Raw genomic sequence first — 26,435 nt, 5'->3', positions numbered from 1 at the left:
CAAACATAACCAGATGTAGGACATTTAAATTACTAATTTGACTAAAATGTGATTACTATTATAACATGTTTGTTTTTCTATCTATTTGTGTCCATAATGTTCTGTTTGTTTCGATGAAACAGTCATCAAAAGCATTACACGAATAGGATGTTGTCCTATCACTTGTATTTTTCATAGACAGGAAGAGGAAGCGTTGTCATGCGTTTCTGTACTCATAGCAAAGATTATGGATATACTGACAAGATACTTGTCTCTCTGCCCTAACAATGGGAGTCGTTGTCCACAAAGTGGCAAGGCGGGCTGTCTAGCTCCCGCCTATCTTTTCTTTGGATTGGTGGATATCTCATATTGTAACATGTATTTGAATATTCAACGAGGGTTGTTGACGTCAACCGTCTGTATTCAATGGAGAGATGCAACGCTATAAGCCTTATATCATAAATATGCATACCCATCTCGAGATGACTACGGTATAAAGTGTTTTAAATCAAAGATGAGGGGATGTCATGTGTCCTACTTATATCAGTACAGTCGTAACAACCTAAACATTACGAAACGTACAGTCAATTAAATAAACCTCATGTACCAAATAAGCCATACATGTTTGTTGTTGACCAAATTCGATACTCTCATTGACCTCCATACAAAAACTCCTTGCTTGGTGGGCGAAAAAACACCACCTGCTGGACGGAGACAGATTTTCCGCCGAGTTGGGCCTCTCGCTTTACTTCTTCATCTCTGCTCGTAGTATTTTAGAAGCGATCATAGTCCAACTCGTTTTTATTCTTGCATGAAACGCTTCATACCTGCTTGCTTTGCCTACGGTAATTGATAATACTGCTACTTATTCAATTTCATCATGTCTCATTACGAAGAAGTAAAGGTCCATGGTTATGATGAATTCTGCAAAGCAGTGTCTGAGCGAAAAGGAAAGGACATATTCGCATATTTCTCTGGTGATAAAGACGCTCAAGGGATGAGCTGGTGTCCAGATTGTGTGGAAGGTAAGATGGTTATTATTTTATTGCTGTATTAATGTGTACTTGACACGTATAACAGTTGGCTTTCTTTTCCAGCTGTCTGTCATAATGCGTCAGTCAGTCTCTGCTGCATTATGGTCGGCAATTCATTGTAGCCAAGCCAACTATTCTCTGTAATGTGTTTACTGGGGATGCTCGTCTTATGCTCTATTTTCTGTATTATTTTAGGAAGTTATAGCGTTTGTGTGATTTATTGCTTGCGTAAATCAAAGCCACACAGATTTGCCAGCTTTGTTCTACTCCTTCCCCTCCAGCTGAGCCAGTTGTTAGAGGAGAGATGTCCCACCTTCCTGAGGGCTCTGTCTTCATCTACTGTCAGGTTGGAGAGAGGCCATAGTATGTACTCAACTTTTTTTTCATATTCACTGGTGATGATAGCAGAATGATAATGCTGTGCTATCAACAAGCAATAGAAAATACATATTTTTCATACTCGCAAATGCAGCTAGTAGTTTTGAAAAGCTTAGATAAATTGTGCAAGTTGTAACATCACGATTTGTTGGCTCTCTCAGACAGCATATTTAAATTGAGCAAAATATACTGAACAAAAATATTAACACAGTGTAATGTTTCATGAGCTGAAATAAAAGATCCCAGAAATGTTCCATACGCACAAAAAGCGTATTTCTCTCCAATTTTGTTTACATCCTTGTTATTGAGCATTTCTCCTTTGCCAAGATAATCCGTCTCCTGAAAGGTGTGGCATATTAAGGAACTGATTAAACAGCATGATCATTACACAGTTGCACCTTGTGCTTGGGACTATAAAAGGCCACTCTAAAATGTGCAAATTGACACACAACACAATGCCACAGATGTCTCAAGTTTTGAGGGAGCGTGCAATTGGCATGCTGACTACAGGAATGTCCACCAGAGCTGTTGCCAGAGAATTTAATGTTATCTTTTAACCATAAGCCACCTCCAACATTGCTTTAGCGAATTTGGCAGTACGTTCATCCGGCCTCACAACCGCAGACCACGTGTATGGCGTTGTGTGCGCCAGCGGTTTGCTGATGCCAACGTTGTGAACAGAGTGCCCCATGGTCCCTGTGCCCAAGAACACTAAGGTAACATGCCTAAATGACTACTGACCCGTAGCACTCACGCCTGTAGCCTTGAAGTGCTTTGAAAGGCTGGTCATGGGTTACATCAACACCATTATCCCAGAAACCCTAGACCCACTCCAATTTGCGTACCGCCCCAACAGATCCACAGATGATGCAATCTCTACTGCACTCCACACTGCCCTTTCACACCTGGACAAAAGGAACACCTATGTGAGAATGCTATTCATTGACTACAGCGCAGCGTTCAACACCATAGTGCCCTCAAAGCTCATCATTAAGCTAAGGACCCTGTGACTAAACACCTCCCTCTGCAACTGGATCCTGTACTTTCTGATGGGCCGCCCCCAGGTGTTAAGGGTAGGTAACAACACATCCGCCATGCTGATTCTCAACACGGGGGCCCCTCAGGGGTGCGTGCTCAGTCCCCTCCTGTACTCCCTGTTCACTCATGACTGCACGGCCGGGCACGACTCCAACACCATCATTAAGTTTTCCGATGACACAACCGTGCCTGATTACCGACAACGACGAGACAGCCTATAGGGAGGAGGTCAGAGACCTAACCGTGTGGTGCAAGGACAACCTCTCCCTCAATGTGATCAAGACAAAGGAGATGATTGTGGACTACAGGAAAAGGAGGACCGAGCACTCCCCCATTCTCATCGATGGGGCTGTAGTGGAGCAGGTTGAGAGCTTCAAGTTCCTTGGTGTCCACATCACCAACAAACTAACATGGTCCAAGCACACCAAGACAGTCGTGAAGAGGGCACGACAAAACCTATTCCCCCTCAGGAGATGGAAAAGATTTGGTATGGGTTCTCAGAAGGTTCTACAGCTTCACCATTGAGAGCATCCTGACCGGTTGCATCACTGCCTGGTACGGGTTGCATCATTGCCTGGTATGGCAACTGCTCGGCCTCCAACCGCAAGGCACTACAGAGGTTAGTGCGTATGGCCCAGTACATCACTGGGGCCAAGCTTCCTGCCATCCAGGACCTCTATACCAGGTGGTGTCAGAGAAAGGCCCTAAAAATTGTCAAAGACTCCAGCCACCCTAGTCATAGACTATTCTCTCTGCTACCGCACGGCAAGTGGTACCGGAGCGCCAAGTCTAGATCCAAGAGGCTTCTAAACAGCTTCTACCCCCAAGCCATAAGACTCCTGAACATCTAATCAAATGGCTACCCAGACTATTTGCATTCTCCCCCACCCTTTACGCTGCTGCTACTCTCTGTTATTATCTATGCATAGTCACTTTAATAACTCTACCTACATGTATATATTACCTCAATCACCTCGACTAACCGGTGTCCCCGCACATTGACTCTGTACCGGTACCCCCTGTATATAGCCTCGCTTTTGTTATTTGACGGCTGCCCTTGAATTATTTGTTACTTTTATCATTTTTTTTAGGTATTTTTCTTAAAACTGCATTGTTGGTTAAGGGCTTGCAAGTAAGCATTTCACTGTAACCTGTTGTTTTCGGCGCATTTGGTTGTAGTGGGGTTATGGTATGGGCAGGCATAAGCTACGGACAACGAACACAATTGGATTTTATCAAGTGCACTTTGAATGCACAGAGATACCGTGACGAGATCCTGAGGCCCATTGTCGTGCCATTCATCCACCGCCATCACCTCATGTTTCAGCATAATAATTTATGGCCCAATGTCGCAAGGATCTGTTCTGTACACAATTCCTGGAAGCTGAAAATGTTCTTCCATGGCCTGCATACTCACCAGACATGTCACCTATTGAGTATGTTTAGGATTCTCTGGATAGACGGGTACGACAGCGTTTTCCAGTTCCCGCCAATATCTAGCAGCTTTGCACAGTGGAGTGGGACAACATTCCACAGGCCACAATCAACAGCCTGATCAACTCTATGCGAAGGAGATGTCGTGCTGCATGAGGCAAATGGTGGTCACACCAGATACTGACTGGTTTTCTGATCCACACACCTACCTTTTTCAAAAGTATCTGTGACCAACAGATGCATATCTATATTCCCAGTGATGTGAAATTTTAATAGACTGATTTTCTTATATGAACTGTAACTTAGTAAAATCTTTTAAATTGTTGCGTTTTATATTTTTGTTCAGTGTATATATACAATGCACAAAATGATACGTTTTGACCTAAATGTCTGACTTATGTATTTTGCTTAATTTACCTTTTCATCTTCGACCAGTTGGAAGGATCCCAATAATAAGTTCAAGAAGACTCTGAAGCTCAGTGGAGTTCCCACTCTGATCCGATATGGCACGGTGAGCATAAGTGCATGGCAAGATCACAAAGAAAATAATTTACATTTACATTTAAGTCATTTAGCAGACGCTCTTATCCAGAGCGACTTACAAATTGGTGCATTCACCTTATGATATCCAGTGGAACAACCACTTTACAATAGTGCATCTAAATCTTTTAAGGGGGGGGGGGTTAGAAGGATTACTTTATCCTATCCTAGGTATTCCTTAAAGAGGTGGGGTTTCAGGTGTCTCCGGAAGGTGGTGATTGACTCCGCTGTCCTGGCGTCGTGAGGGAGCTTGTTCCACCATTGGGGTGCCAGAGCAGCGAACAGTTTTGACTGGGCTGAGCGGGAACTGTGCTTCCTCAGGGGTAGGGAGGCGAGCAGGCCAGAGGTGGATGAACGCAGTGCCCTTGTTTGGGTGTAGGGCCTGATCAGAGCCTGAAGGTATGGAGGTGCCGTTCCCTTAACAGCTCCTTAGGCAATCACCAGGGTCTTGTAGCGGATGCGAGCATCAACTGGAAGCCAGTGGAGAGAGCGGAGGAGCGGGGTGACGTGAGAGAACTTGGGAAGGTTGAACACCAGACGGGCTGCGGCGTTCTGGATGAGTTGTAGGGGTTTAATGGCACAGGCAGGGAGCCCAGCCAACAGCGAGTTGCAGTAATCCAGACGGGAGATGACAAGTGCCTGGATTAGGACCTGCGCCGCTTCCTGTGTGAGGCAGGGTCGTACTCTGCGAATGTTGTAGAGCATGAACCTACAGGATTGGGTCACCGCCTTGATGTTAGTGGAGAACGACAGGGTGTTGTCCAGGATCACGCCAAGGTTCTTAGCACTCTGGGAGGAGGACACAAGGGAGTTGTCAACCGTGATGGCGAGATCATGGAACGGGCAGTCCTTCCCTGGGAGGAAGAGCAGCTCCGTCTTGCCGAGATTCAGCTTGAGGTGGTGATCCGTCATCCACACTGATATGTCTGACAGACATGCAGAGATGCGATTCGCCGCCTGGTTATCAGAAGGGGGAAAGGAGAAGATTAATTGTGTGTCGTCTGCATAGCAATGATAGGAGAGACCATGTGAGGATATGACAGAGCCAAGTGACTTGGTGTATAGCGAGAATAGGAGAGGGCCTAGAACAGAGCCCTGGGGGACACCAGTGGTGAGAGCGCATGGTGCGGAGACAGATTCTCGCCACGCCACCTGGTAGGAGCGACCTGTCAGGTAGGACGCAATCCAAGCGTGGGCCGCGCCGGAGATGCCCAACTCGGAGAGGGTGGAGAGGAGGATCTGATGGTTCACAGTATCAAAGGCAGCAGATAGGTCTAGAAGGATGAGAGCAGAGGAGAGAGAGTTAGCTTTAGCAGTGCGGAGAGCCTCCGTGACACAGAGAAGAGCAGTCTCAGTTGAATGCTCAGTCTTGAAACCTGACTGATTAGGATCAAGAAGGTCATTCTGAGAGAGATAGCAGGAGAGCTGGCCAAGGACGGCACGTTCAAGAGTTTTGGAGAGAATTTCCAGTATAGTGATCGATTAGCAAATTGCCTTTCAAAGAAGAATTTATCTAATCAATTTGGGTTTTTCTTTGGATTTTGTGGCAACACTCAAAGGCTCCTAAAAGCATTGAATGTTCTTTTTATAGATAGTCTGTAAAAAATAAACCTGTTATAACACATTGGTGAGGTTGTTATTAACCATTTATACACTTTTTATAAGTTCTAGATAAAATATAGCTTCAGGGAAAGTGTTACCAAAACATGCTAAGTTATGTTTCTTTTCCTCCATCATCTAATTCAGCCTCAGAAGCTGGTTGAAGAGGAGTGCTTCAAAGCTGACCTGGTGAGGATGATGTTCACCGAGGACTAGAGGACCACACTCGCCCTGCACTGGGTCATCTTCCATGTCCCACTGTCCTGTCTTTTTCCTGAGATCCAGCCCCAGCCCAGGCACCTTTTCACTACACTAGATTGAACAGAAATGATTGTTTTTTGAAATTGAAATACTCACTCCTCTCCCTGTGAGTCAGTGTTAATCAGTGAATGTGTTGCTATTCTTACATGGAAATAAAAATCAACTATAACATAACCAGAGGCCTTGGTAGAGCTAGTTAACTGCTTTTATAACTTGATGTTTAATGTAGTAAATTAAATAGAAGAGTTATAATAACATAGCCCACTTTTGACAAATATATTAGATTCCCCTAAGTGGTAGGCAGCCTACTCCTAGAATGTGATGTGCCAGACGAATTGATGATTCTTACTTATAGCAGAAATCTTTAGAGTGAAGATATCAACTGAAACATTACCTGTTATACTGTGATTGGCGTGTTGTTGTGTAGAACTTAGTCAAGTGAAATAAATGATGGTTGGATGAAAACAATTGTATGTGTAAAATGGTTTGTCTATAGTGCAGTTCACTTTGTGAGACGCTAGGTGGCTTCCTCAGCCTGTTCTAAAAACATTTATTTTATTTCACCTTTATTTAACTAGACATTAGGCCTAATGTGTCTTATAATAAACATTTAGGTTCGCGTTTTATCTTGATATTTAAAAAACAATTATGTGAAATTATAATATTAGATAATATAATTGGCACATTTAATAGTAGGCTATGTTGTCTTTGGAAACGGGCTCTTGAAGAAGAAAGTAACCTAGCCCTAGTTCTGTCATTCGAGTTTAATGTACACATAGGCCTAAACATGCCATGTGTGTACCATGTAGGCCAAAACATGCTCAATGCTAACAACAATCAGTCTTTGAATAGTGAACTTGATCAAATAATGCTATTCAATACAAGATCAAGCAAAGGTGGTCTGATTTTTATATATATACACACACCAAGAATATTATAGAGATGCAATATCGCCATTTTATAACTAGGTGTCATAAAAGAGTTGCTTTTTTGCTTTGACGTGAAGAGTGCAACCACTTCTATGAGTATAATTGGAGCGCATTCCTACACACCACACATTGGAGCGACTGAGCTGAGTGGATGGTATCTGTAGTTGTGCACACATTTGAGCATAGGCTATACAACGAATTGGGGCTTTCTCCAAGGAAGCTAAATTGGAGGACGAGGGCGTGTTGGTTTTCATTTTCTGTAGTCTTGGTAAGAGAACGGAATATATTAGGGTCTGTTTGAAGGACTCGAGCAGCATGTCGGAGTTTCTGGTGAATCTACTCGGGGAGCGGCTCGTCAACAGCGAGAAAGCCGAGGTGGATGTACAGGCGCTGGGCAGCAAGCTGTCCCTGGTCGGGCTCTACTTCGGCTGCAGTTTAAACGGTCCCTGTAAGCAGTTCAACGCCAGTCTGTGTGAGTTTTATAGCAAGTTCAAAAAATCATCTGAACATAAAGACAAATTGGAAATCGTCTTCGTCTCATCTGATCAGGACCAGAAACATTGGCAAGACTTTTTACAGGAGATGCAATGGCCGGCATTGCCTTTCAAAGATAGACACAAAAAGGTAAGCAGTGACTAATACAAATGTGAATCTGGAATTGCGCCCTGATATAAAAACAATGTGAAACCCATATATTTAGGCTAACCTGGTCATTTGGCCAATAAACCCTTATTTAAATAAACAGCATGCTTGGCCCAATTTTATATAGGCCTACCTTACAGTGCACAGGTGTATGCTTTTATGTGGGTCATTGGAAATAACTGACTGTGGAACCAAAAGTTGATACAGGGTCTAACATATTTTGTTTTTAATGTTGCCAGCTGACCTATTTTATTTTTTTCAGTAGGTAGATGAATTTGTCACTGTCTCTTATGTTATGTATATAGACTACGGTTTACAGAAGACCGACTGTATTTCTTCCAGGTTCCATTGTTTGCATTGGATATAACATATAGCTATCTATTGTGCACCGCAGTGCCATAGGTTATCTATAGCCTAAATATCCATATTGAAATAATAAAATGTCACACACACACAGTTAGTGGGAAGATATACTGATGTCTACAATGCATTGTTATTCATAGTGGAATTTGTAGAAACCTTTTTTAATTCAAACACTTCGGTAACAAATTACAGTGGGGGGAGAAAAAAATACATTTTGGGGGCAGGATAATTTACAAAAAATTGACAAAGATCTTGAGAAACGTTAATTATTATAGGCCATTAGAAATAGTGACAATGCTATATAAATATAGTACAATTTAAAAAAAAATATAATATATCTAATATATCAAAGGTTTATTATAGCCCAGGTGAAATGATCGATGCTGAAAAGAGTTATTGTAAAAAAAAGTCTAATGTATTTTTTGAATCAGTGTTATTGAAATATGTGAAACTCGAGACAATGGATTACTCTTTGGTTGTTAGGCTTTTGTTTGATGTAATTATTTATTGTAGGGCCATTATTTACGATCCACAAGTCAACATCTCATAATAGGCATACACATTACACAGCTATTTGAAAACACCCATATGTTTGAAAAAGGAAAACAGATGTAATCAAATTTCCTATAAATATACCTGTAGGTGTCACATTAATTAAGTCATTTTAATCATATTATCTGTCCATCTCTTTCATATGGGTTTAATGTAAAGGTTTCAAAAGCAGATGTTTAGCCTATAGATATTATGATGATTTAAGGTCTTCTTTCACAGAAAATGGCTAAATCTGTCCATTTATTTATTAATTATTTTGCCTTGCACGCAACAAACGATGTCGCTAATATATCACAATTTGTCAAGATGTGTGTGTGCAGTTTGACAAAAGAGTACAGTTACTCTCCCATATAATGAATCTAGGCCTATATTATAAATATGATTACCACAATATCTTGAATCTGTATTTTATTTTCTAGACATGGATTCAATAAACATAAAAATAGCATGTTGTGAAAGCCTTTAAAATGTTTAAGCCGATGTCAGTGTGTTTTGTATCATGTACATTTATGGGTAAAGCAATGTTTTCAGGATTAGAAATAAATTATACCTAGATGATACCTGCATCATGCTGCAGGTTCAGGATCTATTTTGGGTCCTCTGCAACTCCAGTTTCCTACATACGTCAGCATGCCTGTCTTAAAAACAAATGATGATTCTTAATAACAAATTACAATTAATCCCACTGAGACTAGCTGATGTGTCTCTGCTTGTAGCTGCATGCACATAATGTATATGCTATAAAGAATAATATCCCGGTGAGCGGATATAATATGTGTACATTGTAATCGTGAGGGAGAGAAGAGTAGAGGGAGCGAGCCGAGGTACTGTGAATATAAATCTAATTGTCTGCAGAGGACGGCGCTGTGCCGTTCTCAGTGCCCTGCTTCTGCTACCCTGTTGGCAGTACAGGACATTTTACCAGGCGTTACTGGGTATAGACATGATCATGTCTCTAGGCCTCACAGGATAGGTAGAAACAGTATGGTATGACTTCCTGGTTCAAAGAGAATATTTCCAAATTAAAGCGTTTCCCTGGCATCTTAGGACAAGGAAATTATCACTGTCCAACTAAAAGCCAGCCTCCTTCATCACCATCTTCTGCTCCCATTATTTTAAAGAGATAGAAACGGTATGGTATGATTTCCTGGCTTGAACATTTTGAAATTGTATTTTATATCTCTAATGGGAGCAGAAGATGGTGATGGAGGCTGGCTTTTAGTTGGACAGTGATAATTATCTTGTTCTAAGATGCCAGGGAAACTCTTTAATTTGGAAAAATTCTCTTTGAATTAAGAGTATATATGGCCATCTTCTGTGTCTCTACATTGCCACACCAGGCTAGTAAAAGGGATTTGCAGAAGATTTTCTGTAAGAATACTTCTGCATATAGTACTCTGTGCCAGTGGAATGATATTTTTTACAATGTGAATGTTTTGTCATGTATTTATCTAATCTAGGCCTACACAGTTTGTCCACATACTGGCAAGTAATTTCTACATCACATTTGACCACCTCTTCAATGAAATGCAGACATTTAGGATGATTATCTTTCAACAGTAAGAGCACACAGGATCTTTTTAAATGAGCTTTGCCCTCTAGGCTCCACACCACCCAACCTTCCACATGGTCATCAAATAGCGTGCTGTATATTCTATGAACTCTTTGTGAATTTCCTTAGTTTAGTATTTTCCTGTAGAACCCTAAGCCTTAGTGCAACATGATTTCGATTGAATCAAGGCCCATTTAATGTGATGCAGATTGTTGGTGATGGTTTGTGTTACACTTCATTATGCAGTCCAGGCGTGAAGGGGGGAATGACGGAGGGATGGCAGAGGGATGGAGGCAGGGAAGGAGGGGTGGGATTGTCTTGGACCGGTCTGGGAGGAGCATATCTCCACAGTGCAGCATTATTGTGTTCTGAATGCTGCTGGTGGAAAATATTCTGCAGCATTAACATTGCCATTGTTCAAAATTCGAGTGCGGCCACAACTTGGCTAAGGCTACTTGAGAGTAGTGTACAATTTTGCCTTTCACTCTGACAGTGTCACCAGTATTAATTGCAGAGTAATTGTGATCTTCAGAACACCAGGGGCCTGAATGAGTGTGTCTGTTAGTGGTTTAACTGACCAGCTCTGTCCGCTCTGTTTTTATACTGAAGAGAGAATTCATGTTTCAGTGAGCAGTCAGATGTAGGTCATACTAGCATAGCCTTCTGACATGTCCTAAGACATGTACATGTTTAGTGTTTACTTAAGGCTTAATGTGGCCTATACATTTCCCCCTTCAGAATTATTATTTTGGCATCTGTGTGTGCATTGATGTGAATGTGTTTTTCTGCTCCTGTAGCTAGGCTGTATAATGCATCAGATAGCTTTGCAGCCTTGTGGGTTGGCTATGTAGTCTCAGGCTTTGTCTGCTACACAGATGTGGTTTTATCACCAGGATAGGTATATGAAGCTCCTGGCACCTGACAGGAGAAGCTTTGCTTCAGAGGAGATATATATGTGTATGTATATATATGTATCAGCTGTGTCTACATGAGCTGGCTATTTCTTGCTTTTCATGTACAGTTGAAGTCAGAAGTTTACATACACTTAGGTTGGAATCATTAAAACTTGTTTTTCAACGACTCCACAAAATTCTTGTTAACAAACTATAGTTTTGGTAAGTCGGTTAGGATATCTATATATCTACAAGTAATTTTTCCAACAATTGTTTACAGACAGATTATTTCACTATTCACTGTATCACAATTCCAGTGGGCCAGAAGTTTACATACACTAAGTTGATTGTGCCTTTAAACAGCTTGGAAAGGACCTTGTGAAGATGCTGGAGGAAACGGGTACAAAAGTATCTATATCCACAGTAAAACGAGTCCTATATTGACATAGCCTGAAAGGCCGCTCAGCAAGGAAGAAGCCACTGCTCCAAAATCGCCATGAAAAAAGCCAGACTAGGGTTTGCAACTGTACTTTTTGGAGAAATGTCCTCTGGTCTGATGAAACATAAATAGAACTGTTTGGCCATAATGACCATCGTTATGTTTGGAGGAAAAAGGGGGATGCTTGCAAGCCGAAGAACACCATCCCAACCGTGAAGCACGGCGATGGCAGCGTCATGTTGTGTGGGTGCTTTGCTGCAGGAGGGACTGGTGCACTTCACAAAATAGATGGCATCATGAGGAAGAACAATTATGTGGATATATTGAAGCATCATCTCAAGACATCAGTCAGGAAGCTAAAGCTTGGTCACAAATGGGTCTTCCAAATGGACAATGACCCCAAGCATACTTCCAAAGTTGCCGCAAAATGGCTTAAGGACAACAAAGTCAAGGTATTGGAGTGGCCATCACAAAGCCCTGACCTCAATCCCATAGAAAATTTGTGGCCAGAACTGAAAAAGCATGTGTGAGCAAGGAGGCCTACAAACCTGACTCAGTTACACCAGCTCTGTCAGGAGGAATGGGCCAAAATATACCCAATTTATTGTGGGTAGCTTGTGGAAGGCTACCCAAAACGTTTGACCCAGGTGAAACAATTTAAAGGCAATGCTACCAAATACTAATTGAGTGTATGTGAACTTCTGACCCACTGGGAATGTGATGAAAGAAATAAAAGCTGAAATGAATCATTCTCTCTACTATTATTCTGACATTTCACATTCTTAAAATAAAGTGGTGATCCTAACTGACCTAAGACAGGGAATATTTACTAGGTTTAAATGCCAGGAATTGTGAAAAACTGAGTTTAAATGTATTTGGCCAAGGTGTATGTAAACTTCCGACTTCAACTCTATATGCGGTTTAATTTACATAAATTCTTTACAATTCATTTTAACAGGACTTTTAGTTCATTTAAAAAGAAATAACAAGGTGGCAACCCACACCAATATGACTTGCCAGTGCTTTTATCATACATACTATAGTTAAAGGCATCTGTGCCTATATTGCAATCAGAACCTGTTTACAGTAGATGGGAGGGAAGCAAGACAAGGTAATGCTCTCGTCTAAATCAACATGTTTGTGTAGAAGAAACACATTTGAGTCCAGTCCAGCTGTGAGGTCTTCTGTGAAGAAGTGTGAAGTCCGCTATTGAACAACTTGGCAGCAGTGAAAAGACGACATCGGGCACTGATCTTGCCTGCATGCGAGTGTGATCATAGCAACTAGTAAAGAGTGGCTCTGTGCTGCATTGAGGTTGTGGGTCTGTGGGTAGTAAGTGGCCCTATTGCCCCCTCTTTTCAGGCCTGGCTGGGCTCTGGCTGTAGGCAGGGGAGGAGAAAGAGAGAGAGAGAGGCTGCTCTGTTGAGCTACACAGGGCTCATCTCCTGGTACAGTCAGCAATCTCACTCCATTGCCTCGTTCAGAGCCTCATCACCCACCTGGCCCCTCCCTCTGTCCACCCATCCTTCAGTAGTTTCCCCTTCCCTCCCATTTATTATCTAACCATGCAGAGATAAGATGGAATACTGAAGACACTGTCTTACATTTTTTACAAGCGAGGAAGTTTTGTTTTGAAAGGACCTTGGGGGCTTTAAGTTTGACTTAGGCAGGTTTTCATTTGAAGAGTCACATTTTTTACAGCTGAATTGGTACCACTCTGATTTCACTTAAGTCATACAGTACAACACGTCATTCACATCAGCAAAGCTGTGGTTCACAGAACATGTTTTATTACAGTTTGATATTTTGTCATCTTTGAGTTGGCATAATAGAAAGGTCACAGTAGCTGTGGGAGGAGAACAGTGTGTGTGTGTGTGGCGTTCAAGGGACCCTTTAGCAGAACGGTGGGTAGGTGGGTGCCTGTTGTTATGGAACCAAGGCTGTGTGTGTGAGTGGAGTGTCTTGGCTGGCACTGCCTTACATGGAGAGATACAAGCAGGAGTGGGAGAGCCGCTCGTAAATCAATTACAGCCTTCACCAAGTCTCTGTGAAAGCCCCACTTTGCCAACGCTGGAAAATAAACTCTGGGGCAGTGTGTTTCTGCTGAATCAAGAGAGGAGAGGGATCACATCCCAGTGAGAGAGAGTCTGCATCCGAAATGGCACTCTATTCACTACATAGTGCACTACGTTTGACCAGAGCCCAGTGGGGAAAAGCCTTGTGAACAGCGTGCCATTTGGGACGCACAAAAGGCCTCCTGTTTAGCCCCCTTGTCTGTCACACTGCACTGTCGTGCCCCCCTGGGTCGGAGCCCCTGAGCCCTGGGACTTCTGGGACTAGAGCCACAGTTGCTAGGTGCTTCAGAGAGGGGCTAAGGGTGCCTGTCATCAGGGTGTCACTGATCTGATGAAAACCGCCCCCTGCTCATCACATATCTCAGCCCTACGCCTCCCTGCGCCTGCTGCATGTCTGTGATTCAGGAAGGAGCAGTTGGAAAAGCCTGCTGCATGTCTTTGATCCTGGAAGGAGCAGCTGGAAAAAGCCTGCTGCATGCCTTTTGATTCTGGAAGGAGCAGCTGGAAAAAGCCTGCTGCATGCCTTTTGATTCTGGAAGGAGCAGCTGGAAAATGCCTGCTGCATGCCCTCTTATTTGCAGGTGATAATTTGTAATTCCCTATCTGTAAATGCTACATTTGGTTGGGGTTGACCTGTGTAGATGCTCTCTCACCTGTCAATTTCACTTGTATATGACAGTTTGGGCTGCTATTTACTGCTGCTAAGTGGATAACTAGGTGAACAAGCACTGAGCCTTATTACACACAGGTTAAACACTTCTGATAAGCCCATGCTGAGAGGGTATAGGACCAAATGAAGCCCTGGAAATAGTTTAAACTTCTGCCCATCAGTCAGGATGAAAGGCTAGATAACCCCTTTCTGAAGGGATGGTAAGTAAGCCCACCATGCTAAGATTACGTAGTTAAATGATCCAGGCTAGTCATGCAATGGGGTGACCCCTCAGTGACTAACTTCTCTCCCCTCCTGGCTAGTTCTGCAGTGGGGTGACCCCAAGTGCTTAATTTGTAAATCGGGAGGTGCTGGAACAAAAAGTGAGTGTTGCATGCAGATCATCGCATTTGCGTAGTGGCACAGAGTAATAGAGTAGAGGTGCTTGCAGAAGTTGCATACATGGGGAAATCTTTTTGTAGCCTAGGGTCTGGGAAAATATTTGCCTTTTTATGAATGCAATTCTACGTCATTTTACATGACTGGAGACCTTAGCATAATCTTTAACACCGCACAAATGATTGAAATGACCGGCTACTTGGACACTGACAAACTGACAATCTGAGATCATTAAAAACAACTTAGTCTTGAATCCATTCAACTCAAATTTTATTTGAGTACAACAGGTGTAGACCTCACCGTGAAATCCTTACAAATAAGCCTTTAACCAACAATGCAGTTCAAGAAATATTTACTAAATAAACTCAAGTAACAAAAAAATAAAAGTAACACAAAATATCGAGGCTATATACTGGGGGTACCGGTACAGAGTCAATGTGTGGGGGTACAGGTTAGTTGAGAGAATTTTTACATGTAGGTAGGGGTGAAGTGACTATGCATAAATAATAAACAGCGAGTAGCAGCAGTGTAAAAACAAGGGGGTCAATGTAAATAGTCCGGGTGGCCATTTGATTTAATTGTTCAGCAGTTTTATGGCTTGGGGGTAGAAGCTGTTAAGCAGCCTTTTGGTACCGCTTGGCGCTCCGGTACCGCTTGCCGTGCGGTATCAGAGAGAATAGTCTATGACTTGGGTGACTGGAGTCATTGACCATTTTTGGGGGGGCCTTCCTCTGACATAGGTGTATGGAAACGCACGTCTTGTACAATATGAGGAGGAAATTATAGTTCTAGAAAAGCTTTTCAGTTTCACTGACTCACCCAATGATGCGCATCTCACGTACAGGAGATGGCCGACGTACTAGTGCCAAAAGCCTCGCTCTCTCTTATTTTACTTTGTAAATGAATACTGTTCACTCAATAGGCCTATTTGGAAGTTGATCGACAATGTTGGTAGCCTCTACAGACAGATTACTCTTCTCTTTTCAGCAGGAGCCATTTGCTTTCCAACCTGTGTTCCGCATTCTATTTGAAATATTGCAAAAGGCCTGTTTTGGCTGCATGCTGTTCACTGGCAGATTTTCCGCACATTCCGGACGGCTACACACAATCCACATCTAAGCAATAAAAAAATATTGATCCTCTGTGGCTAAAATTATTTCTTTCTGAACAGCAGTAATTCTATAATTTTTCACGGCTATGATTCTATAAGGAAATAAATAATGAATTGCAACGCTGGAGAGGCGACTTGGAGGTTCATGTTGCAGGTTCATGTCTATCAGAGCAGAGACGGGGAGAGGGGGGTAATAGAAAGTGAATATCATTCTAGTTCTGTGGGAGATACAGGCATACTTTTCTCTCTCACCACAGCACCAGCCACTCGTTGGTCTCTAGGCTACAATTTTGCGCGAACTATAAACCCGGGCCACCCAACCCAAATCAATTCTTAGAATATCAGGCACGGCTGAAAAATCTGTTTTACCTTTTTTTGGGGGGGGGTCACTAAAATTGGAGGCAACTCAAATGAACTCTGACCGCTTTTATTCACATTTTTACATTGCAAACAGTGACAATTATTTTTCATGTCACGAGGTACCGGATCCTGGCAAATAGGTTCCGGAACAAAACAGTCCAAAACTAAGTGCTGGTGACCCCTCTGTGACAGTTACCTCTCGCCCAGTCTGAGGGAGAGGCTGAGTCCCAAATGTCACTATTTCCTACAGTGTACTTCTTTTGACCAGGGGTCATAGGGCTCTGGTCAAAAGTAGTACACTACATAAGGAATAGGGTGTCATTTGAGATGCATACAGTGTCTGTGTGAGTGAACCTGGCTGTGGTGCTGTAATGTAAATAATATTGTATTAAACTTTTATAGTGCTTTTTATTACAGACAATCTGAAAGCGCTTATGTAGTTTAATATGTCTCCATTGTGCTGAGTGGCCTGCAGCTGTGAGTTACTGTACGCCATATTTGGCAGGAGCTCGTGAGGAATGTGGGCAGACACCTGCTCTGCAGAGAGAGGCAGTAAGGCCAAGGTGCAGGGAAACAGAGTGTGCTGTAGTAAAGTACTGTGGACCGATGCTCTGTTGCCCGAGCCAAATGTTGCCTCTCACACCAAGCTAGTGTTACTAGCTCTTTCACTGCTCTGTGTGTCATTTTACAGGGAGCACTGTAATATTGTGAGAGGTGACAATAGGTTGATGTTGAAGGGGAGTTTAAGTTACCCTCTGAAATTTGGTGAAAACAGTGGGGCTGTGTGGCTGGCTTGTAGACCACAACCAGAATCTCTCTCTCTCTGTGTGTGCGTGTGCGTGTGTGTGTGTGTGTGTCTCCTCTAAGCAACCTGATCTGTTTCTACATCCGTTATCTGCATGTAAATGAAAACACACAAAGACGCTGAGGCTGTGACCTTGGTCTGTGGTCCGTGAACCACTGAAAGATCCACTGGGATTGGGCCTATGGCTTTGTCCCCGGTATTCTGCAGCTGGCCCATTGATACGGACTCTCTGCTCTCTTTCTGTGGTTTACGACCAGAAGTTTCCACAGGAGAGTACAAGCATGGCCATGTCTTCACCACAGTGCCTACAGTAACACTCCAATGAGAACAACCAATGACTTTCCAGCTTACGTACATTATTCCTAACCAACCCCAATTAGCACATACTAGCCTCTCCAAGAATGCCCACTTTCCTCATTTATTTTCTCCAAATGAGCCAATTACAGGAAATGGAACACCGGAGATACTGACTAGATATTAATTAAGAGTGAAAGAAATTACTTTGTTTCCTTTCCATGGAAATAAGCATATTGTTGTTATTCTATCTTGATGATCTCACCCTCATCTGCTGTTTTCCTTGCGATGCTGCCATGTCTGTGTTAGTCTAGCGACCGTGGTTTGAGTTTCCCCTGGTCTTGAGGACTCCCCTCTCCAGCGAACACACAGTCCTCCAGTCTGTAATTGCCCCCCACACCGCAGTTAATTTCTCAAATGTGTTTACATCCCTCCTATTAGTGAGCATTTCTCCTTTGCAAAGATAATTCATCATCCACCTGACAGGTGTGGCATATCAAGAAGCTGATTAAACAGCATGATCACTACCCAGTTACACCTTGTGCTGGTGACAAAAGGCCACTTTAAAATGTGAATATTTTGTCACGCAACACAATGCCACAGATGTGTCATGTTTTGTGGGAGTGTGCAATTGGCTTGCTGACTGCAGGAATACCCACCAGAGCTGTTTCCAGAGAATTTAAGGATTTAAGGTTCATTTATCTACCATAAGCTGCCTCCAATGTTGTTTTAGAGAATTTGGCAGTACGCCCAACCGCAGACCTTGTGTAACCACGCCAGCCCAGGACCTCGACATCCGGCAGCTTCACCTGCGGGACCGTCTGGGGGGGGGGGACCTGGCTCCACAGTGGGTGGGCCTATGCCTTCCCATGCCCACCCATGGCTGCACCCCTGCCCAGTCATGTGAAATCCTAAGATTAGGGCCTAATACATTTTTTTAATTGACTGAGTTTCTTATATGAACTGTAACTCAGTAAAATCTTTAAAATTGTTGCATGTTGCGTTTTTTATATTTTTGTTCAATATAGCTCATCTCTCACAGTTGACTTCTTCTTCTGCTGTAAGGGCAGTTGATTTTCAATGACCGTTTGTATACAATGCAAGAACGCCTTAACGCCTGCAAGAACGCCTACACTGAAACGTTCCCCTCAAATAACCCCTCTCCCTGTGCCATTGTCTCACCAGCCTAATAGGAGATGGATGGCAGACCGTTGAATGAGAAGGGTGTGAATTCTGGTCACGTGACTGGAATTGCAGCTCTGGCTCCTGTCTGAAAGAGGCTTACTATGCAAACAGGCCTACTGTCTCAGCTTGTAGCCTGGCACACTGACACATTGGCGCCAGCCCTGCTGTCTTGCCTACTATTGAGTTGTTGGGAGCAAGTGATGGGAGTTTTTATTTTTTTCAACTGGCTGACAGAATTCCACTGAGAACCTAAATACCGTTACATCGTATTAGAACATTGCCAAAATAATCAATGTTATATTATAATCTGTAATCCATGTATAACTACAGTGCACATTCTGTAGGAAGGCACTGAGCAGGAGAGGAATAAGCTGAGGACTGGACTGGTAGTGTAACTGAGAGGAAGGTTTGGTCACTCACTTAGGCTAATGGTGTGTGCTGTGGGAGACTGAGAGACTGACTGCTCTGCTCTACTCTGCGGGACTTTAAAAAGCTTTGTGACAAAGAGGACAGCGCAGCATCCAATCCACCTCTGTGAGAGGGGGAGGTGCTGAGGGAGAGAATATGTGGTGAGGAGGGAGAGTTCATGTTAGTTTAAGAGTTGGAAAAAGAGCTGGAATCTCAAGGAGATTTTCTTTATTGTGGTTGGAAACTTAAAGTTTTCAAGAAATCCTCTTGAATGCTAGTTTTTGTTTTAGTCCAGATTTGCAAATAACCATTGACTTTCCAAGCAGAATTTGTCTTTACCCAACTGTACTGCAAGTCTCTGTTACCCATACCAGTCTCTCTGTTAGGTAAGGTTCCTATGCAAGTCTCAGTGAGCCCCAGTGAAAGGTGAACAGTCACGTAACCCTGAAGTACTGTTCTGTCACACCCCTTGTGACAGTTGAAAGAACTCCATTGCGCTCCAGAAGTAATCTCTCCTGGGAGGAGAGCGTTGCTTGGTTCAGGCCGTCTAACCTCCATCTCAGGAATTTTACAGCCAATTAGCACCTCCACGAAAGTCACCCCAAAAACGGTTCCCCTCGCTGCTGTCCGCCGCTGTCCCGCTTTTTGGTCAAAAACCTATCCGTTTTTGGACTGAGTTCACCCTACAAGTGTTTTTTGACTCCTCTGACGACTTGGTTAGATTAGGTTGTCTACGTCAGGCCCGGGCAATTATTTTCCATGGAGGGCCATGTTAGAATATATTTTTGCCATCGCGGGCCAGAATCATATCATCATCATGTTGTATGACTGTGTTGACAGATATATCTACTGTAAATCACATCCAGATATGCTACTTATTTAACTTTTTTAACATGCACAGAAATAAACCACATCCATGTTCTCCTTTTGATAGGTATTTTCATTAATTAACATGCAATGAACTACACAGAGGGAAAAGTACACTGTGCATTCAGTACCACGGACTGAACTCTTGTTAACGGGTATGCACAAAACACAGAGAGAGCTCAACATTGCATTTAAACTACTCAATCAGTGTAAGGAGTGAAGTCTCTGATGGGCATTGATTAGAACAGTGAAGTCAGGTATAGTTTCTGACGTCGCTATGCGCAGGATTGCTAAAAGATGAGAGTCAGTAAGAGATGATCTGTGCCTTGACTTGTTATATTTCATCACTGAAAATGTCTGTTCACATACATAGGTTGACCCAAACAGTACAAACATCTTCTGAGCATGACTCCTAATCTTTGGAAAGTTTTGTTCATCGAGAGCTGCATAGACCCTTGTCAGTGACATTGTTTTGAATAGTTCTCCAATCACTGCATCAGACTGAAGACCGATAAGCTCAAGTTGCAGGTCAGTGGGAGCGTCATCCACAATGAAGGTGAAAGGAGAGGAAACCAACATCATGTCATTTTCCAACACTTTGAAATCCTGAACGACGAGAGAACTCACAGGTCAAAGCACACAGCAGCGATGTATACAGTCATGGCCAAAAGTTTTGAGAATGACATAAATATTAATTTTCAAAGTCTGCTGCCTCACTTTGTATGATGGCAATTTGCATATACTCCAGAATGTTATGAAGAGTGACCAGATGAATTGCAATTAATTGCAAAGTCCCTATTTGCCATGCAAATGAACTGAATCATCAAAAACCATTTCCACTGCATTTCAGCCCTGCCACAAAAGGACCAGCTGATTCTCTCGTTAACACAGGTGTGAGTGTTGACGAGGACAAGGCTGGAGATCACTCTGTCATGCTGATTGAGTTCGAATAACAGACTGGAAGCTTCAAAAAGAGGGTGGTGCTTAGAATCATTGTTCTTCCTCTGTCAACCATGGTTCCCTGCAAGGAAACATGTGCTGTCATCATTGCTTTGCACAAAAAGGGTTTGACAGGCAAGGATATTGCTGCCAGTAAGATTGCACCTAAATCAACCATTTATCGGATCATCAAGAACTTCAAGGAGAGCAGTTCAATTGTTGTGAAGAATGCTTCAGGGCGCCCAAGAAAGTCCAGGAAGCGCCTAAAGTTGATTCAGCTGCGGGATCGGGGCACCACCAGTACAGTGCTTGCTCAGGAATGGCAGCAGGCAGGTGTGAGTGCATCTGCACGCACAGTGAGGCGAAGACTTTTGGAGGATGGCCTGGTGTCAAGAAGGGCAGCAAAGAAGCCACCTCTCTCCAGGAAAAACATCAGGGACAGACTGATATTCTGAAAATGGTACAGGGATTGGACTGCTGAGGACTGGGGTGAAGTCATTTTCTCTGATGAATCCCCTTTCTGATTGTTTGGGGCATCTGGAAAAAAGCTTGTCCGGAGAAGACAAGGTGAGCGCTACCATCAGTCCTGTGTCATGCCAACAGTAAAGCATCCTAAGACCATTCATGTGTGGGGTTGCTTCTCAGCCAAGGGAGTGGGCTCCCTGACAGTTTTGCCTAAGAACACAGCCATGAATAAGAGCGCAACTTCTCCCAACCATCCAGGAACAGTTTGGTGACGAACAATGCCTTTTCCAGCATGATGGAGCACCTTGCCATGAGGCAAAAGTGATAACTAAGTGGCTCGGGGAACAAAACATCGATATTTTGGGTCCATGGCCAGGAAACTCCCCAGACATTAATCCCATTGAGAACTTGTGGTCAATCCTCAAGAGGCGGGTGGACAAACAAAAACCCACATTCTGACAAACTCCAAGCATTGATTATGCAAGAATGGGCTGCCATCAGTCAGGATGTGGCCCAGAAGTTAATTGACAGCATGCCAGGGCGGATTGCAGAGGTCTTGAAAAAGAAGGGTCAACACTGCAAATATTGACTCTCTTTGCATCAACTTCATGTAATTGTCAATAAAAGCCTTCGACACTTATGAAATGCTTGTAATTATACTTCAGTATTCCATAGTAACATCTGACAAAAATATCTAAAGACGCTGAAGCAGCAAACTTTGGAAATTAATATTTGTGTCATTCTCAAAACTTTTGGCCATGACGGTACTTTTCACACTGGTCATTTGATAGGGAACAGACTAGTAGTGTCGGAAGGTGGGTGAGATTGTTGGCTTCTACTTGGCGGGTCAGGAGGAGTAATTTTACCTTGAAGGCTTTGATAAGGCTGTACATCTGATGTGCAAAAAGGCCCTTCCCTTGTAGTTTGGAATTCAGTTCATTCATGAGGGCCATGATGTCCACGGTGAAGGCAAAATCAGCCAACCATTCTTTTTCTTGCAGTTGAGGGAATTCCACATATTTTCCTTTCATTTACAAAAACTCAGCAATCTCCAACTTCAGGTCCCACACCCTTTTAAGCACCTTCCCCAAACTCTACCATCTCACATTTGTGTGGTAGGGGAGATCTGAATGACACCACTCTCTCTTCCAACAGTGAGACAAACTGCCTGTGGTTTAAAGATTTTGCTCTTGTGAAGTTTACCACTTTAGTGACTGTATCCCCAACATGGCTCATTTTCAGGACACATTTACAGAGCACCACCTGATGAATAATGCAATGCAGGAAAATAATTTTCTGATCAAGGTTCAGCTCAGCTACTTGATCTTGTATCCTTTTCAAAAGGCCAAAGTCTTTCCCTGTCAAGTTTGGGCACCCATCAGTGGTCACACTGGATAACTTTTCAAAACTCAGTCCCAGCTTTGCCACACACTTATTAACCTCCTCCAATTAATATTTTATTGTGGTTGTGCTCTTCATTGACTGCACTGAAGCAAGCTCCTCTGTAATTTCAAAGTCTGGGGTTATGCCTCGTAAGAATATCAACAACTGCACCGTGTCACGTGCATCACTGCTCTCATCCAGGGCCAAGGATAAATAAGTGAAATCCTTTACCTTGTCTTTCAACTGTTGTTCCATATTCTCTGTGAAGTCCTCAACACGCCGTGTCACTGTTCGTCTTGACAGTGAAACGAAAGCCAAGTTAACAAACAGATTACCGATCATTTTGAATCCCACCGTACCTTCTCCGCTATGCAATCTGGTTTCAGAGCTGTTCATGGGTGCACCTCAGCCTCGCTCAAGGTCCGAAACGATATCATAACCGCCATCGATAAGAGACATTACTGTGCAGCCGTATTCATCGACCTGGCCAAGGCTTTCGACTTTGTCAATAACAACATTCTTATTGGCAGACTCAACAGCCTTGGTTTCTCAAATGATTGCCTCGTCTGGTTTACCAACTACTTCTCTGATAGTATGTCAAATCGGAGGGCCTGTTGTCCGGACCTCTGGCAGTCTCTATGGGGTGCCACAGGGTTCAATTCTCGGGCCGACTCTCTTCTCTGTATACATCAATGATGTCGCTCTTGCTGCGGGTTATTCTTTGATCCACCTCTACGCAGATGACACCATTCTGTATACCTCTGGCCCTTCTTTGGACACTGTGTTAACTAACCTCCAGACGAGCTTCAATGCCATACAACGCTCCTTCCGTGGCCTCCAACTGCTCTTAAATGCAAGTAAAACTAAATGCATGCTCTTCAGCCGATCGCAGGCCGCACCTGCCCGCCCGTCCAGCATAACTACTCTGGACGGTTCTGACTTAGAATATGTGGACAACTACAAATACCTAGGTGTCTGGTTAGACTGTAAACTCTCCTTCCAGACTCACATTAAACATCTCAAATTCAAAATGTAAATCTAGAATTGGCTTCCTATTTCGCAACAAAGCATCCTTCACTCATGCTGCCAAACATACCCTTGTAAAACTGACCATCCTACCGATCCTCGACTTCGGCGATGTCATTTACAAAATAGCCGCCAACACTGTACTCAACAAATTGGATGCAGTCTATCACAGTGCCATCCGTTTTGTCACCAAAGCCCCGCATACTACCCACCACTGCGACCTGTACGCCCTCGCTTCATACTAGTCGCCAAACCCACTGGCTCCAGGTCATCTACAAGTCTCTGCAAGGTAAAGCCCCACCTTATCTCAGCTCTCTGGTCACCCCCAAAGCCAATTCTTCCTTTGGCCGCCTCTCCTTCCAGTTCTCTGCTGCCAATGACTGAAACAAACTGCAAAAATCACTAAAGCTGGAGACTCATATCTCCCTCACTAGCTTTAAGCACCAGCTGTCAGAGCAGCTCACAGATCACTGCACCTGTACATAGCCCATCTGTAAATAGCCCATCCAACTACCTCATCCCCATACTGTATTTATTTATCTTGCTCCTTTGCTCCCCAGTATCTCTACTTGCACATTCATCTTCTGCACATTCTACAATTCCAGTGTTAAATTGCTATATTGTAATTACTTTGCCACCATGGCCTATTTATTGCCTTACCTCCCTTATCCTACCTCATTTGCACATGCTGTATATAGACTTTTTCTACTGTATTATTGACTGTATGTTTGTTTATTCCATGTGTAACTCTTGTGTTGTATGTGTCGAAATGCTTTACTTTATCTTGGCCAGGTCGCAGTTGCAAATGAGAACTTGTTCTCAACTAGCCTACCTGGTTAAATAAAAGTGAAATAATAAATAAATAAAACATTTTCAAACAGCTTTTTCTTGTCGGGGCAAAGTATTGCTGCAGAGTCAATTAAACATTATTTAATGAATTCGCCCTCAGCAAGTTATTCGCTATGTTTAGCAATTCTGTGGGACAGTACATGGCTAACTAGCTCTTGCAATTCTGTAGTTTGCTGAATGCAGTATTGTGAAAAGTCCTTCTTTTGCAACTGAGAAAGCAACTCGTTTGATGAATTTGCCCTCAACTCAGAAGACATATTCCTATAGTTCTCTGTATGCTTCGTCTGGAGGTGTCAGGGCAAGTTGTAATCTTCCAAGACAGCGATGCTCTCTTTGCACACAGCTTGCCCTGATACCTCAATAAAGAAATATTTCGATGTCCACTCTTGTTGGAACACCCAACATTTGTCTACTTTCCTTTTCTTTGGAATCTTTGAAAAACACATTTTTGCTCAATTTCTATCTAGCTACTATTTGTAACTGTGACGTGTGTGTGTCAGTCGCTGTATGTCCTCATGTAGTTGTGAATTATAAGTGCCTTCAAAATAAATGTCCCACAAGCGGTGGGAGTTAAATCATTACACAAAGGCGAGTATTCATTGGGCTTTTAATTTGAATAATAAATACGTTTTTCAAAACTTTACTATCGCAAATTCTTTGATCTGAGCATGATTCTGCGGGCTGCATTGAATCAGGTCGCGGGCCGCACACGACCCCAGGCCGGCCTTTGCCCAGGCCTGGTCTACGTTGTAGTGCTGTATTCTGATCCTAGCCCCCTCTAAAGACAGATGTGATTGTAGGGAAGCCGTTCATCTCCAGCTACAAGATAATGAGGTGGTGTGTGTCTAAGGTTGGATGGCAACGCATTGTGCCTTCTTAAAGATTCCTTTCCATAATATCGAATCAGCCTTTTTCCAGTCAATCTTTATAACAGAAAGTGAGCTTTCTATTTGAGCTGATTAGGGTAATTGAGAAATTGTCAGGTGTCCCCTCACTGTCAGAATGGTTATGGCAGAACGAACCAAATCTAGCGATTTTTGCATTGCTTTGTGCTTGTTCTGCACAACCCACAGTGAAACTAGTTTATGTACTGTTTTAGTAGCGAGCCGGTGAATAGAGTGGCGGTGGGGACTGAGATCAGAACTTTGGCAGAGCACTGCGCAAGGCTGTTTTGACATTGTCAATCGTCATAGCAGCCAGGGTGAAGTCAGAATCCAATCAGATTCAACCCTGGTTCTCATCCCCTCCCTGCTGTCTCTGGAGATAGCTGGCAAATACTAATGTTTACAATTGGATTTACATAACTCTCTTCCAACCGATTTCTTGATTAGTAATCCAAATATCGAATATTGTATGCTGCCAGTAACATCAGTCAGTCCATATGTCTATTTATCCCTACACATTACTACAGCAATATGCCCTCCATGTAATTGGACATAATATTTACTTGGCCCAATGGATATGAGGATACCTCCTGGCCTGCTTTCTCCTTGGCAGGACATTCACATCATTCCATCTGCTTTTTGTTGACCTCATTAAAGATTCAGTAGTTCCATTAGTGTGTCGTATGAGCACTTGGACACTAGCACTCACTAACCATTATTCAAGGGTACTGCCTGGCAAGCTGGTCCTGAAAACAAATGAAATATGAATGGTAAAGCACCACCTTCCGCATGCTGATTCATATCATTATAGGTTCAAATAATATAACACATTATGGTGTCACTTTTTCTGCTTTCAATGGAGTAAATAATTATGAAAGTAATTCCCAGAGCCACACATGTATTCAAATTAAATCGATTTTTGCATTGACTGTTAAGATATATCCAATCCCACACGGTCAAGCCAGAGCCCCCAGTGCAAATTAAAGCAGAGTAGTGAGATTATGTATGGGAAATGGTTGTCTGCTCACAGCAGCTGCAAGCTTTTTACAGGCGAAGAATGTCTTGTGATTACATTGTTGAGAAATGACATGGAATCTGTAGAA

The 26,435-nt window shown here is 43.0% G+C and overlaps 2 protein-coding genes across 2 annotated transcripts in view; both read left to right on the top strand.

Annotated features, from left to right (window-relative positions):
• Positions 1–689: 689 nt before the first annotated feature.
• Positions 690–6,724, top strand: txndc17 (thioredoxin domain containing 17). The gene is given in 4 exon segments (NM_001141499.2): positions 690–1,004; positions 1,295–1,376; positions 4,299–4,374; positions 6,150–6,724. Coding segments are annotated over 4 exon segments (372 nt in total). The 5' UTR covers positions 690–859; the 3' UTR covers positions 6,219–6,724.
• A 627-nt stretch (positions 6,725–7,351) lies between these two features.
• The window catches only part of typx (Tryparedoxin), a 79,979-nt gene continuing 60,895 nt past the window's right edge, over positions 7,352–26,435 (top strand). Inside the window, exon 1 of the mRNA NM_001173858.1 lies at positions 7,352–7,816. Coding sequence (NP_001167329.1) covers positions 7,508–7,816 — 309 coding nt within the window. The 5' untranslated portion in view covers positions 7,352–7,507. The remainder of the gene's footprint in view (positions 7,817–26,435) is intronic.

Source organism: Salmo salar, chromosome 20, assembly GCF_965601325.2.
Source record: "Salmo salar chromosome 20, fSalSal1, whole genome shotgun sequence".
Classification (NCBI taxonomy): domain Eukaryota; kingdom Metazoa; phylum Chordata; class Actinopteri; order Salmoniformes; family Salmonidae; genus Salmo; species Salmo salar.
The sequence above is the reverse complement of the archived record's forward strand: the minus strand, read 5'-3'. Positions and strand labels throughout refer to the sequence as shown.